At 38.7% G+C, this 18034-nt stretch overlaps 1 protein-coding gene across 16 annotated transcripts in view; it reads right to left on the bottom strand.

The window, feature by feature from the left end:
* DOCK10 (dedicator of cytokinesis 10) overlaps window positions 1–18034 on the bottom strand; it is a 299156-nt gene that overhangs the window by 138663 nt on the left and 142459 nt on the right. For all 16 annotated transcript variants that reach the window (XR_016231420.1, XR_016231421.1, XM_051849117.3 and 13 more), the window contains one exon: window positions 9751–9840. Coding sequence is in view for 14 of the 16 variants with exons in the window: in XM_051849117.3 (XP_051705077.3) it covers window positions 9751–9840 (90 nt within the window). In the remaining 2 variants the exon portion in view is untranslated. The remainder of the gene's footprint in view (window positions 1–9750; window positions 9841–18034) is intronic.

Below are 18034 nucleotides of genomic sequence, written 5' to 3'. Positions count from 1 at the left end.
GAGTGGTCTTCCATCCACTGGTTCACTCCCCAGATGGCCGCAGTGGCCAACAATGCAGTGATCCGAAGCCAGGAAGCAGGAGCTTCTTCTGGGTCTCCCATGCAGGTGCAGGGGCCCAAGGACTTGGACCATCTTCTACTGCTTTCCCAGGCCATAGCAGAGAGCTGGCTTGGAAAAGGAACAGCCGGGACTAGAACCGGAGCCCATAGGGGATGCTGGCGTTTCAGGCCAGGGCTTTAACCCACTGCACCCCAGAGCCAGCCCCACCAGGTTTACACCTGAAGCATCTTCTAGGGTAAGAGACAACAATATACTAAGACTTTGTTTGGTAAGATGACCATTCTGCATTTCTTCAGTGTTTAATCTGCTGTAATCAGGTTGAGCTCACAGCTCCTGAACCTGCTCTGCCGAAGACTGCCAGTGACTGTGAACAGCCAAACCAGTGAGCCGTTATGGTGGTCTTTGACATTTTACACCATTGATACACACACTCCGTCACTGTTGACCCCACCCCTCTTTGACTGTGAGATACCACTTTCTCTTTGCTTTATTCAACCTCTTGGCCCACTCCATCTCCACTCCATGTGCAGGATGCTTTTCACCAGCCTCTTAAGTGAGTGTATCTTAGGCACCTGCCCTCTAAGCTCCAGGCGTGCCCTTGTGGTGTCCTGGATAAGCTTTTCCAGGCGCAAAGCTTCAACTTTTTTTTTTTTAAGATTTATTTATTTGAAAGTCAGAGTTACACAGAGAGAGGAGAGGCAGAGAGAGAGAGAGAGAGAGAGAGAGAAAGAGAAAGAGAAAGAGGGAGAGAGAGAGAGGTCTTCCATCTGATAGTTCACTCCCCAGTTGGCAGCAATGGCTGGAGCTGCACCGATCTGAAGTCAGGAGCCAGGAACTTTTTCTGGGTTTCCCATGTGGGTGCAGGGGCCCAAGGACTTGGGCCATCCTCCACTGCTTTCCCAGGCCATAGCAGAGAGCTGGATTGGAAGTGGAGCAGCCGGGTCTTGAACAGGCGACCATATGGGATGCTGATGCTTCAGGCTAGGGCGTTAACCGGCTGCACCACAGTGCCGGCCCCAAGCTTCAACTTTTAATTAAAGAGCAACTGTCCTCACCATGCTCCAGTGTACCAGTTCTATGCAGTTCTATGTAGTTATCTCCCTCTTGGACATCTCTCTCTCTGTATGTTAGCAAATGAAGTTATCTTATTTGCTTCATTGGTATCTGCTCCAGGAATCTTGGCATCCCATTTAAAGTAGTGGCATAAATATCCATTTATAATAGCCCGAATTATAAATGTGGGAGTGATCATTAACAAGTTCACTTTCTTTTCAGTCTCCAACTCCAGTCAATTATATCTCTTATTTGAAGATTTATTCATCTATTTAAAAAATAGAATGAGAATGAGGGGGGGGAGAGAGAGAGGGAGAGAGAGAGAGAAGGAGAGAGAGAGAGAAGGAGAGAGAGAGAGAAGGAGAGAAAGAGAGAGAGAGAGAGAGAGAGAGAGAATCCTTCATTCTCTGATTCACTCTCATACCCTCAACAGCCAGGGTTAGGAGAGGCTTTCCCTCTCATATCTCACAGTGTGGTAGGGACCCAAACACTTGGGTTATCACCCTCTACCTTCCTAAGTGCACTAGCAGGAAGCTGGATCAGAAGCAGAGCAGGTGGAACTTAATCAGGGACTCTGATATCGGATGCAGGCATGGCATGTAGCAGCTTAACTCCATAGGGTCACAATGCCTGCCCCAATTCTGTCTCCTTAATAGCTCTTTACTGTCAGGATAATCACACCACCAAATGTTAATATAGGTCTTTACAGTTACCCACCTGGGCTATTAAAGGTGCTATAATATATAATGATATATTAATATATCATTTAATATATACCACATAATATATTTATTAATATTATATTATAATAATTAATGATATGTTATATATTTGTATATAAATATAATATAATATATATATATATTAAAGGGCTATAATAGGTGCCTAACTGTGCAACTTTTCTGCAGTCTTACTCACAGGTATGTCTTTAATGGTTTCATTTGTTTGTTTTTCTGATATGTGAACCTGACCTTGCTGTTATATCTTAAAGTAATACTCCAGGTGATAATAGTCAGATTGCAATGCAAAAATCTGACATAGGTCTATAACTTCTTGCCTGATGGTATGAAGCTGAAGGGCAGGGACTGTGCTGCACCCACTTATCATCATCTACTGAATAATGAACCTATTTCCTCATTTCAGCCCATGGTTGATGCCCTTTATTACATATCCTGGAGCTTCCAATATAATGTGACCCACAGTAACAATCAGTAGGAGAGGAGATTTCTATGTAGAGAATTTAACTCTTTATAAAGAGAGGACAATTAACTCACCCAAACAAATCTGAAGTGGCAGAATCCCACTTACCTAAAGGAACAGCTTGTTTGTACCAGTGACCTCGTATTTACTTCTAGGACAAGACAAAGTTCAATCTGATAATCAGGGAATTAAGAACAGAAATTTAAGGGCTGAGAAAAGTGGTACTGTGAACTTTAAGATCATTATTATTTATTGCAAACTTTGAAATTAACCTTGTTTAAACTTCCAATTTGTATGAAGATAAATCCATAGAGGAGTTATCTCTGGGTTTTGTCTGGGACTGTATCTTAGTATCACATGAAATTCCTGAACTAAGGGAGTCATTTTGATATCAACAGTAAGAACCGAGAGTGAAAGTTTGGCCATGAAAAGAGACAACCAACTTTTTTGACCCTTTACGGATTTTAATATTCCCCTTTTCTTCATTAGCATTTGCCTCACTGCAATGCATGTGAAGGTTCACCTAAACACTGATTCTGCTTCCCTTGAACTATTCTGTACTCCCTGTTCCTGATTATCTCTCAGATCAGACTCACATGAACATTCTCAAGATACTTAGGGGAAAGTGGACAGAATTTCTCCACTGTTAAATAAATATGGGGAATGTTTCAGGCCATATTCTCATCTAGACAGTGTCAATAGGTATTAGCAAGTTGATATTCTATGAGTGTGTGTGACAGAGGGAGGGAAGGAGGGAGAGAGCTGGGAGGGAGGGAGGGAGGAAGAGAGAGAGAGAGAGAGAGAGATCTATGCAGATGACTTTCTGCAGAACATTCAGTGCCTCTGTAAAACTAGTATCTGCCATGACTCAAACCATGAGTTTTTCTGGCTGTTAGTGCAAATTTTTATGGAAACATAGAGATTTCAACAATATTTACTGTCTTAAATCCGATTTGCATTTTCTATTCAATCTTGGTTCCAGTTTTCATAATTTTTTTCTGCAGAATCCTACTATTTCTGGTTTGGAGCACCTGCTGAAAATGTGGACTTTCTCTTGCCCCAATTACTCAGCTTTGTTTGAAGCCAGTACGTAATTCTTGTGTGTGTACACATCTATGTGTATGTATATGTGAGCACACATTCGTAGCTACAGATACTTGCTTCTATCTTTTAACTAACGCTGTTTCCACATCTCTTAAGTCTCCAAGTGTTTTATACCTGGGTCAAAGAAAGACTCGCATTTCTGAATTCATTACTTTCTCCTCATTTCATGGTTGTTCTACTTCTACAGTTTTCCAGAAATTGGAGAGGACTTTGTTCTCAGAGTAAGCAAGTACTTGCTACCTTGGTACTCTGTTTCTGTTTTGCAGACATTGAACTGAAGGGGCCTCTTGAACTTTCTTTCCTCATGAGCCACTGTTTCATCCTGAACTGTCCCCTCATTGTCTTTTGTTAACAGAGACCTCACCAAGAGCTTAATTTTAATTACTGTGCTGAACTTCCCCTTTATATTATCCCTTTGTGTGTATTAAAATGGAAACTTCGCTCTACAAGCTACCAGCTTTGCTCAGGAAGTCTGCATTCTATTTATAGATCCCTTTAATCGACCCTTCCTCCAGGCCCACAGTGGAGGGGAGGGGAGCTTTATCACGGAAGTGTTTTTTTTTTTTTAATGGTTATAGATGTTGACTTTAAGCCACTTATGAAGATCAGATAAAGACAATGCTCTCCAGTTACTATTCTCCAAGCGTTCCCATTCCATTGCTATCTTTCCTTTCAGGAACACAGCGTTAGAATTATAACTGTATTTAAAGATGGAGAAACTAAGGTTAATCGTTTATGGACATTAGGACCTATTCCCTTGCGAGCAGCAGAGCTGCCTCACCAAGTCTGGCTATTAAGCATAATGCTGAAAGGAAGTCATCAAAGGGCCAGTCACGATAAAATGGGTAAGAACACGGAATTCAGAGTCAGAGAGAGCACAGTCTTATTTCTGGTTGTGTATGAATTTGGGCAAATTAGTTCATCATTCAGAAATGAATCCTAGTAACTACATTACAGAGTACTCACACACACACACACACACATATTCAATGTCGCTCAACTATGACTTATTGTTAACATAACTGTGAAGCATTTTTTTGTGGATGCAAAATCAGCCTAGGCTTTCATGTGAGAAATATTTAACCTTACATATAATACATATGGAGGAGATTTTGAAGCAGATAAAACAGAAATGGAAGGTACACTTCATTTTACTTAACTCTCTAAAAATATGAAGTCACTCAAGATTTAAAGAAAGCATGCTACAGCCTTTCACAAGAGGCTGAGAATTGTCAAAGTAGAGAGATGTGAGATATAACTTAAAATTTTTATTGATCTGGATGTGTTTAAACTAGATTCTTGTAAATTCGCTGCCTAGCAACAAGGTAGCTGTCCTGGCCACCCTGTGCGGAGCCACAGGGCAATTTAGCACAGGGTGGAACAGAAAGTTGCTTAGTGCAGCAATCATGGCAAGATCAGCAATGTCTACAAAACCTTACAGACATCAAGGAAATCATTTCACTGCTGGCTTAATGGGTTTCACCCATCCAGCCAACATTTTAAAGTGCTGCCCATAGATCAGACGCATCAGAATCACCTGGACAAAAACAGCGACGAGACCATGAGGGAGAAGACTGGGAGAAGTCTTCCTTCCAGAATCCTACTCCAGCAAAGCCATGTATTGGCACTTAGTGCTGTGGTTAAGTACCCACGGGCTAGGGCTGGGTGGAGGTTGTCCAGATGTTGGATCTGTCTATTCCTAGTTGGATCATGCTGGCTGGGAAAGTCTCTTCCTCTTTCTTTGATATAATTTCCTATCAGCAGAAGTTGGAGATGGTGATAGTGATACAATATGATTCATAATTATATCAAGTAACGGGTTTCAAGCATAGAGTAAGCAGTGAATCAAGGTTAGCTGCTACTGCCAAATGTGACCAAGACTTTTTGCCAGCACGGTTCTCTGGAGTCATTCATTAGCCTTAACTTAGTTCTCAGATGATCCCTTTCTGTTCATCTATTTTACCAGACCTGACTACTTATGCTCCCTGTCATTAAGGGTTATCTGTAACCAGGCTTTTGTCTTCTTCCTTACAAAAACAAACACAACCACGGGAGATTTTCAGGATTTTCACTGCTAGTGATACTGAAAAATCAGCAAGGGTAAAAAATAATTCCTTCCCATGATTTCTCCACTAACTGTCTCTATCCTTAAGTCCTTAACTATGACAGGAAAAGATTCCTTGATGTTGTTGCAGAGAGCTGAATGCTCTGTCCCGGGCTTCGTATTGTTGCAGCTGGGCAGATACCAGGACCTAGGGTAAGCAGCACTCTCCTCTTGGTTTCTCCTTGGAGAAGTTCTTAGGAGAAGCGAGAAGCTGAAAGTTGAAGTGAGAAAAGGAGGTTGCAAGTACATAAAAGGGAATTAAAGTGGGAACAAGAGTGAATATGAGAAATTTCTCCCCAGAAGAAATAATAAGGGAAAGCCAAGTATTTGGTCAACTGTTTTCTGTTGAAGATGACAATTCTCCAAGAACTGTAGAGGTAAATGGATCAATCTGAAATTGTGGTGCAGGGATTCTTGAATATCCAACAAAACTAAGAACCCCTAAAAACCCTAGAGTAGTGCTTTGAAGTCCCCTGTGCTGTATAGATTTGCTTCTCAGGACAAGCTTCCTCTGGGAAAGTAGCTGAACTTGAAACATTGGTTGGATTCAGAAATTGGTGGAAGGCGTTCTGAAGCAGTCCTGGGATTAGCTTCGGGCTGGTTGGCCCTTACCTAGAGAGCATACTCAGAAATAAAATCAAGGTGTTAAGAGGCAAGAGCTGAAGGAGGCTGGCCATCAAGCCCAACATATCAGAAAGACGCCTGGCTCGTGTCAGAGCAATTTTCTACAATCCAAAAGAAATTGCTGGAAAACTGGAATTACACACAAGCCCCACACACAGAAAATGAATGATAAGACCAAGAAATAGGAAGTTTCTAAAATTATGAAAGCATTTATAAATCCATAGTAGTTATATTAAACATAGTGAGGACTGGACTATGTCAGATGAACTTAGCTGACTTCTGTTAGTGACAGCAGATAGACTACCAAAGTAAAACATACATGAGATTCTGATTGCTCCATGACTTCTTCATTATCCAGATGAAAATAATGAAAGTATAATCTGAAGTAATTTCTTATAAACTACCTAATGACATTGTAGTTTAACCTTTGGAAATAAGTTTAGGCAATGTACTAGGCTGTGTCCATATTGGCAGCATTTTAAAATATATTCTAATTTTTTCCAAAATATTATAATTAATAAATTCACTTGTAACAACATAAAAGTAAAAATGATATAAATCTAAAATTAATATCTCCCCTCCCTTGCACTCCCAAACTTGAGACCACCAATGTTCAAAGCTTGATGGTGCATCTTCAATACTTTTTCTAGACTTATATAAACATATTTATGTGTACATTTAATGGTTTTGTATCTCAATAATATCATACTATATATTTGGTGCCTTTTTCTCTTAATAAACCTTGGATCTCTACATTAAGATATGTGAACATTTTATTTTTAGTTGTTGTGTATTGCATTGATTATATATTATTGCAAACACCCTGAAAAGACTAAGAAAAGCACTTTTTAAAATACGATAGACAGATGCAAGAAACCAGCCTAAAACACCATATTTCATAAAATATCAGGGAATGTCTGACACTAGTATCATATTTTAACATTGTTTTGGGAATATTTGATAATAGAGTAAAACAAAAGCTTAAGAAACAATATCATTGGGGTTGGTGCTGTGGCATAGAGGGTAAAGCCACTGCGTGCAGTGCTGGCATTCCATATGGGCACTGGTTTGAGTCCTGGCTGCTTCACTTCTAACCCAGATTTCTGCTCTGGCCTGGGGAAGCAGTGGAAGATGGCTCAAGTCCTTGGGCCCCGAACCCCTGTGGGAGACCCGGAAGAAACTCCTAGCTCCTGGCTTTGGGGAGTGAACCAGTGGATGGAAGATCTCTCTCTCTCTCTCTCTCTCTCTTTCTCTCTCTCTGCCTCAGCTTCTCTGTAACTCTGCTTTACAAATAAAATAAATAAGTAGAACTAAAAAAAATAAACAATATTATTCTTATTAACTTATTAGAAAAGGAGAAAATTTTCATTTTCAGATTATAAGCCTACACATCTAAAAATAAAATAAGAAATTAGGATAAGAGTGTTTAGTAAGATAGTTATTTAGTCATTTGTATTAGAAAACAAATACTTTTATTAAAAATCAGCAATTAACAATAAGAAAATAAAAAGAATTTTAGAAATTATATTCATACTTGCAACAAAACTTTACAGTCTTCAGGGGAAAAAATCTGACAACAAAGTTAAAGCTCTTTCTGAAGAAGTTGCAATGTTTTAGTGAAGACCTGATTAAATGTTCCCAATGAGGAATTCAATACCATTAAAATTTTAAATCCTACCTTAGTTAACACATGTTCATTGTAGGGTTTTTTGGAGACTTAATCTCAGTGATTCTCAACTGCTAGTATAGAAAGTTATTTGCCTACATTTTTATTTTGTACAGAATATTGATGCCTTAGTAGATACTAAAATTCCCTCAAAGGCGACTGCATGCAAAATATAATGCTGCTGATATCTCACACTATTTGCATCAGTATATGTAAACACAGGATTCTCAGATAGCCTGATGTTATCTGAGTCTGCATACTTTTCTTTTTCCTATCAATGTGAATTAGTAGAAATAAATAGGCAATAATGGAATTGGAAAAAATAAAGAGATGAATTTACGGCAGACAATAAACTGGATTCAACAAATGACAAATTACATTGGCATTAATAGGTCTACACATAAGTCAAGTACATTTAAGAATTGTGAAAACATTTTGGAGTCATAGTAGCTTTAATTAAATCCTAATTTGGATGTGACGCTTTCTCAGGATTAAAAGGTGCATTTAGACTCGCTACTTTCAGTTTAATCCACTCTGGACTAGGCTATATCACTGCATTTTCTATAAAGGAAAGAGCAGCTGCATTTATTTTTTTAGTAAACAGGGCTAAGCAGGTGGATATGCTGATCAGATCCCTGCCCTGAAGCAGCCTGGTTTCTGGTCAGAGGAAGAAGTATTTCTGTAGGCTTCTGGCTTCTGATATGCCCATTCAAGGCAAGTAGATGGTCTATACAGAGATTTTTATCAATCTTTCAAAACTATCCACAGGGCTTAGACAATTATCTATTTACACTTATTATTTAGTACTTAAATACCAGTGTCCTCAGTATACATGGGGGATCGATTCCAGGACCCCTCATGAACAGAAACATCCACAGATGCTCAAGTTATTTTACAAGGATATTTGAAAAAAGTTCATGGAAATGTATGTTATGAAAAAATTGTGCATGGATTTAAAATTTATTTGCAACAAAATAAATATTTTAAAAACCATTGGAACCAGTACTGTGGTATAGTGGGTGAAACTGCTTCCTCTGGTGCCAGCGCTCTGTATGGGTACCAGTTTGAGTCCCGGCTGCCCCACTTCAGATCTAGCTCTCTGCTTTGGCCTGGGAAAGCACTAGAGGGTGGCCCAAATCTTTGCGCCCCTGCACTCGCATGGGAGACCCAGAGACAGCTCGTGGCTCCAGGTTTCAGATGGCCCAGTTCTGACCATTGTAGCCATTTGGGGAGTGGACCAATGGATGGAAGACCTCTCTCTCCCTCTGCTCTGCCTCTCTGTAGCTCTGCCTCTCAAATAAATAAATCTTAAAAAATTTTTTTCATTAAGTTTTTTGAATATTCTTGTATAAAATGGTATAGTTTTGCATATAACCTATGTAATCCCCTATATACTTTAAATGACCTTTAGATTACTTTTATTACCTAAGACAATATAAATGCTATACATATATATATGTATATATAATTGCTATGATGTATTGTTTAGGGAATAATAAGAAGAAACTTATGCATGGTCAATACAGGTGCATTTTTTTCTGAATATTTATGATTTGCAGTTAGTAGAATCATGGATATGAAACCTATGGAGGGTTGCATCGCTCTAAAAACAGAAAGTTTAAAATTCTCACATGGTCATTCCCACAACTCAGTCCATAAAAGTGAAATAAAATTAAATCTTTTTATTAAGCACACTCAACTATTTCTCAACATGGGAATTTTGTTAAGTAAAAAGAAAAGAAAATCTAAATCTTGGGCAGTCACTGGATAATGAAAACAGAATAACAGGAAGATTGAAAGCCACCCAGAGTTGATGAAGTTTGAAAGACATCAACTAGTCAGTAAAAGAGGAAGATGAAAATAATAGTACAATGCATTGAGAAGTCCCTTGGGTTAGCAAACATTTTACAAATTAAAGGATGAGAATCATTGTATTTACCTCTTTCACCAGTAAATTTTCTGCTTTGCGCTCTGCATCTTCAGGTACTGTTGAGTACAGTGTTCGGATATCCCAAGATACTGTGGCTGTCTGAGAAGAGCAATGAAAAGAAATTAAGCACTCTAACTGAAAAGTATTGTGAAAGCCACTACAGTGGAAACACACTAGGGAAATCGTTTTTGATCAGAACATTGAAGGATAAATATGACAGAGAGATTTCCATAGCTGTTACCAATTTTATTTCTAGGAGAGAAGATCCAAACATTTTTTGGTTACTAACATTATTATAATGAATGGGCAGTGCAACTCATAATTTTAAACTTTAGTTTTCCTGTCTTCAGAAAACAAAAATTGGCACAGATACATAGATATGTATTTTGAATTCTGCTTATTTTCACTGGAACCTTTTTTTTTAATTGCTGTTTCTGTTCTAATACAAATTTGAAATGAGGATAAAATATAGAAATTAATGCTATTTTAACTCTATTATGATTAATCTTTTAGCACGGTAAGCATCAATCCTTTGAGAACATCAGGGTTTTAGTCTCTTTTTTTAAATAGATAATATTTCTCAGATCCCATGCTGAACAATCTACCTTTTATTATGTGCATATTCACAATTAATATGCAAGATGCCTCCTTAAACAAAAAAATCTAAAACAGAATTTTGTAGGTTGTTTGTTCTTGTGTCTTCAGCTCCCTGGTGCCAAAGAGTATGAGATGCCCTGATATAATAGGGTTCCATCACCATCCACAAACTCCTTTGCTTGATTCCTGACAAAATGAATCATTTATATGTTGTGTGTCCCCCAAATAGAAAATGATTCATCAGGCCAAGGTTAATTTAAACTTGTCTAGATAAAGGAAATTTTTTTTGGATTAATTGTTCAAGCAGATGAGAATGTCAAAACCCATCACTACTTTTGGGGAAGGTAAGTAGGAAAGAAGTTGAGGGAATTCAGTCTTCTGAGTTCACAGTCATTGATGCTAAATCTATCACCATGGGCAACATCATTTCTTTCTTTTATTTATTTATTTTTTCCCCAAAGAAACTTTTTATTTAATGAGTACAAATTTCCTAAGTACAACTTTAGGAATATAGTGATTCTTCCCACCATACCTACCCTCCCACCCCACTCTCACCCCATTTCCTCCTCTCTCTCCCATTCCAAGTCCCATTCTCCATTAAAATTCTTTTTTTATTTGACAGGTAGAGATATAGACAGTGAGAGATAGAGGCAGAGAGAAAGGTCTTCCTTCCATTGGTTCACTCCCCAAGAGGCCACCATGACCGGTGCTGCACTGATCCAATGCCAGGAGCCAGGTGCTTCTTCCTGGTCTCCCATGCAGGTGCAGGAACCCAAGCACTTGGGCCATCCTCCACTGCCTTCTCAGGCCACAGCAGAGAGTTGGACTGGAAGAGGAGTAACCTGGACTAGAACCCGGAGCCCACATGGGATGCCCGTGCCACAGGTGGAGGATTAGCCAAGTGAGCTACGGTGCTGGCCCCATTAAGATTCATTTATAATTAACATTATACATAGAAGACCAACTCTATACTAAGTAAAGACTTAAACAATTTGCACACACACACACACACACACACAACTGTTTGAGAACAAGTTTTACAGTTAATTCTCCCTGAGGATAGAAGTCCTGCATGGGAAGTAAGTGTACCATGACTCTTATTGTTAATTTAACAATTAAGACTCTTATGTATGACATCACTGATCACTGGAGGCTCCTGACATGAGCTGCCAAGGCTATGGAAGCATCTTGAATCTACAATCTCTGTTAATATTTAGACAAGGCCATAAGCAAAGTGGAAGTTCTCTACTCCCTTCAGAGAAATGTACATTTGTCTTTGATGGCGACTTCTTTCCAGTGGGGTCTCTCTCACAGAGATCCTTCATGTTAAGAATTTTTTTGCCACAGTGTCTTGGCTTTCCATGCCTGAAATGCTCTTATGGGCTTTTTAGCCAGAACAGAATGCCTGAAAGGCTGATTCTGAGTTCAGAGTGCTACTTAAAGTGACTGTCATTCTATGAGTCTGCTGTGTGGACTGCTTCCCATGGTGGAATATTCTATCCTTATAATTCTATCTACTGTTACTAGCAGACGCTTGATCTTATTTATATGATCCCTCTAACACTTAATGCTGTCTATAAGATCATTTTAACATGAAAGATGGCTTTTTTACCACCCAGCTTGAGATTTGGGGTTCCATGGCAAGTTTTTAAACTGTGCCCTAAGAAGTAAGTCTGTAGGAATACATGCAGAACTATGCAGAATTATAGTTACAAAATTCCTCCTTCTTCTCCTATTCCCACTCTTATTTTTTCCTGAGATCTATCAGTTGACTTTATACACACATGATTAACTCTATGTTAGATAAAGAGTGCCACAATTAGTATGAAGAAGAGAAAAAAAAACATTCTTCAACAGCCAAGACAAGAGCTGTTCAGGTCATTGCTTCTCAACGTGTAAATTTCACTTCTACAGATTTCCTTTTAGGTGTTCTATTAGTTACCACAGATTGGGGAGAGCATATGGTTTTTGACACCTTTGGGACTGGCTTATTTCACTAAGTATGATGTGTTCCAGATTCATCCATTTTGTTGCAACTGACCAGATTTCATTTTTTATCCACTGTGTAGTAGTCCATAAAATAAATATCCCATAATTTCTTAATTGAGTCTTCCGTTGATGGGCATTTACGTTGATTCCATGTCTTAGCTATTATGAATTGAGCTGCAATAAACATGGGGGTGCAGATAATTCTTTTATTTGCTGATTTCATTTCCCTTGAGTAAATTCTCAGCAGTGGGAGGGTTGTGTCATATGGTAGATCTATATTCAGGTTTCTGAGGTATTTTCAAACTGTAGTCCATAGTGGCTTTACCAGTTTACATTCCCACCAACAGTGGAGTAGGGTACCATCTTTCCCCATATCCTCAACAGTATTTGTTGTTTGTTGATTTCTGTATGAAAGTCATTCTAACTGGGGTGACATAAAACCTCATTGCAGTTTTGATTTTCCTTTCCCTGATGCCTAGTGATCCTGAACTTTTTTTCATGTGTCTGTTAGCCATTTGGATTTCCACTTCTGAAAATGTCTGTTTAAGTCCTCTGCCCATTTCTTTTTTTTTTTTTTTTTTAGTCCTAGGTATTCTCTCATCCCACATTCCCCCCTTTCTCTTTTTTTTTTTAACTTTTATTTAATGAATATAAATTTCCAAAGTACAGCTTATTACAATGGCTTCCCCCCCATATCGTCTCTCCCACCCGCATCCCTCCCCTTTCCCATTCCCTCTCCCCTTCCATTCACATGAGGATTCATTTTCGATTCTCTTTATCTACAGAAGATCAGTTTAGCATACATTAAGTAAAGATTTCAACAGTTTGCTCCCACACAAACATAAAGTGAAAAATAATAGATGATTTTTTAAATGATGATGAAATCAGAGCAGACCTATTGTCATGTTTAATCCCAGTGAGAGTCAAGTTGGGAATTGATAATTTCTTCTTTTTTTTTACAGAAGATCAGTTTAGTATACATTAAGTAAAGATTTCAACAGTTTGCACCCCCATAGAAACACAAAGCGAAATATACTGTTTGAGTACTCATTATAGCATTAAGTCTCAATGTACAGCACATTAAGGACAGAGATCCTACATGAGGAGTAAGTGCACAGTGACTCCTGTTGTTGACTTTACCAATTGACACTCCTGTTTATGGCATCAGTAATCTCCCTATGCACCAGTCATGAGTTTCCAAGGCTATGGAAGCCTTTTGAGTTCACCAACTCTTATCTTGTTTAGACAAGGTCATATTCAAAGTGGAGGTTCTCTCCTCCCTTCAGAGAAAGGTACCTCCTTCTTTGAAGACCTTTTCTTTCCACTGGGATCTCACTCACAGAGATCTTTCATTTAGGGTTTTTTTTTTTTTAACTGGGTTGTTTGTTTTGTTGTTGTGTAGTTTCTTGATCTCTTGAATATTCTGGTTATTAACCCTGTATTAGTTATATAGTTTGCAAATAATTACTCCCATTCTGTTGGTTGCCTCTTCACTTTCCTAAGTGTTTCTTTTGCTGTACAGAAACTTCTCAATTTGATGTAATCCCATTTGTTGATTTTGGCTTTGATTTCCTGTGCCTCTTGGGTCTTTTCCAAGAATTCTTTGCCTGTGCCAATGTCTTGTAGGGTTTCTCCAATGTTCTCTAATAATTTGGTGGTATCAGGTTTAGATTTAGATCTTTAATCTATTTTGAATGGATTTTTATGTAAGGTATAAGGTAGGGGTCCTACTTCATACTTCCACATGTGGAAATTCAATTTTCCCAGAACCATCTGTTGAAGAGACTGTCTTTGCTCCAAGGATTGGTTTTAGCTCCTTGGTCAAATACAAGTTGATTGTAGATGTTTGGATGAATTTCTGGCATTTCTATTCTGCTCTGTTGGTCTATCCATCTGTTTTTGTATCAGTACCAGGCTGCTTTGATAATAACTGCCTTGTAGTATTTCTTGAAATCTGGTATTGTGATGCCTCTGGATTTGTTTTTGTTGTATAAGATAGATATAGCTGTTCAAGGTCTCTTGTGTTTTCATTTGAATTTCAGCATCATTTTTTCTAAATCTGAGAAGAAATCTTCAGTATTTTGATTGGTATTGCATTGAATCTGTAAATTGCTTTTGGAATAATGGACATTTTGATGATATTGATTCTTCCAATTAATGACATGGAAGATTTTTCTATTTTTTTATATCTTCTTCTATTTCCTTCTTTAATGTTTTGTAATTCTCATGTAGAGATCTTTGACATCCCTGGTTAATTTTATTCAAAGTTATTTGATTTTTTTTGTAGCTATTGTGAATGGGATTTATCTTAGAAGTTCTTTCTCAGCTGTGGCATTGTCTGTGTATACAAAGCCTATGGATTTTTATGTATTGATTTATATCCCACTATTTCACCAAAGTCTTTTGTGAGTTCCAATAGACTCTTGGTAGATTCTTTTGGATCCCCTATATATAGAATATATATATATATATATATATATATATATATATATCCCATTTGCAAATAGGGATAGTTGAACTTCCTCTTTCCCAATCTGTATCCCTTTGATTTATTTTTCTTGCCTAATGGTCTGGCTAAAACTTCTAAAACTATATTAAATGGCAATGGTGAGAGTGGGCATCCTTGTCTGGTTCCAGGTTTCAGTCAGAGTGTTTCCAACTTTCCCCCGTTGAATAGAATGCTGGTTATGGGTTTGTCATAATTGCTTTGATTTTGCTGAGGAATATTCCTTCTATATCCAATTTGCTTAGAGTTTTCATTATTAAAGGGTGTTGTATTTTATAAAATCTTTCTCTGCATTAACTGAGAAAATCATATGGTTTTTGTTCTTTAATTTGTTAATGTGATGTATCACATTACTTGATTGGTGAATGTTGAACCATCCCTGCATACCAGGGATAAATCCCATTGTTCTGAATGAATGATCTTTCTGATGTGTTGTTGGATTTGATTAGCTAGAATTTTGTTGAGGATTGTTGCATCTATGTTCATCAAGGAAACTGGATTGTAGTTCTCTATTTCTCTGTTGTGTCTTTTCCTGGGTTTAGGAATTAAGGTGATACTGGCTTCATGGAAACAATTTATGAGGATTCCCTCCCTTTTAATTGTTTTGAATAACTTGAGAATAATTGGAGTTAGTTCTTCTTTAAATGTCTGGTAGAATACAGCAGTGAAACAATCTGGTCCTTTGCTTTTCTTTGTTGATAGTGTCTTTATTACTAATTCAATTTCTGTGTTGGTAATGGGTCTATTTAGGTTTTCCATGTCTTCATGGCTCAATTTAAGTTTTTATGTGTCCAAGAAGCTATCCATTTCTTCTAAGTTTCCCATTTTGTTGGCATACAGCTCTTTGCCAGAATTTCTTTTTTTTTCTTTTAACAGGGAGAGTGGACAGTGAAAGAGAGAGACAGAGACAAATGTCTTCCTTTTACCAATGGTTCAACCCTCAATGGCTGCCACGGCTGGCACGCTGTGGCCGGCACAACATGCCGATCCGAAGGCAGGAGCCAGGTGCTTCTCCTGGTCTCTCATGTGGGTGCAAGGCCCAAACACTTGGGCCATCTTCTACTGCACTCCTGGGCCACAGCAGAGAGCTGGACTGGAAGAGGGGCAACTGGGACAGAATCTGGTGCCCCAACAGGGACTAGAACCCAGTATGCCGGTGCCACAGGCAGAGGATTAGCCTATTGAGCTGCAGTGCTGGCCTGCCAGAATTTCTAATGATTTTTTTTATTTCTGTGGTGCCTGTTATTACATTTCATTTTTCATCTCTAATTTTATTGATTTTGTTCTTCTCTCTCCTTTTTTTGGTTAGTTGGACCAGTGGTGTGTTAATTTTTTTTATTTTTTCAAAAAAACAGCTCTTTGTTTTGCTGATCTTTCATGTTGCTTTTGGTTTCAATTTTGTTGATTTCTTCTCTAATTTTAATTATATCTTTTCACCTACTTGCTTTGGGTTTGGTTTGCTGTTGTTTTTCTGGATACTTGCGATGCTTTGATACTTCATTTATTTTTTGCCTTTTCAATTTCTTGATGTAGGCACCTATTGCTATAAACTTTCATCTTAACTGTTTTTGCTGTATCTCATAAGTTTTGATGTTGCATTGTCATCTTCACTTGTTTCCATTTTTTATTTCTCTTTTGATTTCTTCTATGACCCACTGTTCATTCAGGAGCATGTTGTTCAGTCTCCATGTGTTTGTATATGTTCTAGAAATTCCTGAGTTGATGATTTTCAGCATCATTCCATTGTGGCCTGAGAAGATGCATGCTATGATTTTGATTTTTTTGAATTTGCTGAGACTTGTTTTATGGGCTAGCATATGGTCAGTCTTAGAGAAAGTTCCATGCACTGCTGGACGAATGTGTATTCTGCAACTGTAGGATGAAAAGTTTTTTAGGTATCTGTTAGGTCCATTTGGTCTATCACGTTGATTAACTCTGCGGTTTCCTTGCTGATTTTCTGTCTGGTTGATCTGTCCATTGACATCCCACATTGATACTGTCTTTGAGTCTATGCCTCCCTTTAGATCTCTTAATATTTCTTTTAAATAGCCAGGTGCTCTGTAATTTAGTGCATATGCTTTTATACTAGTTACATCCTCCTGCTGAACTGATCTCTTTTTTTTTATTTTTATTTTTGACAGGCAGAGTGGACAGTGAGAGAGAGAGACAGAGAGAGAAAGGTCTTCCTTTGCCGTTGGTTCACCCTCCAATGGCCGCCGCTGCAGCCGGCGCACCGCGCTGATCCGATGGCAGGAGCCAGGATCCAGGTGCTTTTCCTGGTCTCCCATGGGGTGCAGGGCCCAAGCACCTGGGCCATCCTCCACTGCACTCCCTGGCCATAGCAGAGAGCTGGCCTGGAAGAGGGGCAACCGGGACAGAATCCGGTGCCCTGACCGGGACTAGAACCCGGTGTGCCGGCGCCGCAAGGTGGAGGATTAGCCTATTGAGCCACGGCGCCGGCTCTGAACTGATCTCTTAATCATTACATAGCGTTATTCTTTGTCTCTTAATAGTTTTTGTGTTAAAGTCTATGTTGTCTGATATTATGATGGCCACACTAGCTCTTTTTTAAAGATTTTATTTATTTATTTGAAAGTTAGAGAGTTACATAGAGATAAGAGAGGCAGAGAGAGAGAGAGAGAGAGAGAGGTCTTTCATCTGCTGGTTCACTCCCCAATTGGCCACAACAGCCAGAGCTGTGCCAATCCGAAGCCAGGAGCCAGGAGCTTCCTCCAGGTCTCCCACGTGGGTGCAGGGGCCCAAGGACTTGGGCCATCCTCTACTGCTTTCCCAGGCATAGCAGAGAGCTGGATTGGAAGAGGAACAGCCAGGACTAGAACTGGTGCCCTTATAGGATGCCGGCACTTCAGGCCAGGGTGTTAACCGATGGCACCGTAGCGCTGGCCCCTTCACTAGCTCTTTTTTGGTTTCTATTAGCATGGAATATCTTTTTCCATCCTTTCACTTTCAGTCTCTGTGCATCTTTGTTGGTGAGATGTGTTTCTTGTAGGCAACAAATAGTTTGATTTTGTTTTTTAATCCATTCAGCCAGTCTTTGTCTTTTAACTGGAGAGTTGAGGCCATCTACATTCAAGGTGACTATTGATAAGTAACAACTTTGCCTTGCCATTTTTCATAAATATTCCTAGTTTTTACTTTGGATTTCCTTTGTACTTTTCTGGGATATTTCCTTCCCTTACA

The sequence above is a fragment of the Oryctolagus cuniculus genome, chromosome 3 (assembly GCF_051225735.1).
Source record: "Oryctolagus cuniculus isolate XC-2025 breed Fujian yellow rabbit chromosome 3, ASM5122573v1, whole genome shotgun sequence".
Taxonomy (NCBI): Eukaryota; Metazoa; Chordata; class Mammalia; order Lagomorpha; family Leporidae; genus Oryctolagus; species Oryctolagus cuniculus.
The sequence above is the reverse complement of the archived record's forward strand: the minus strand, read 5'-3'. Positions and strand labels throughout refer to the sequence as shown.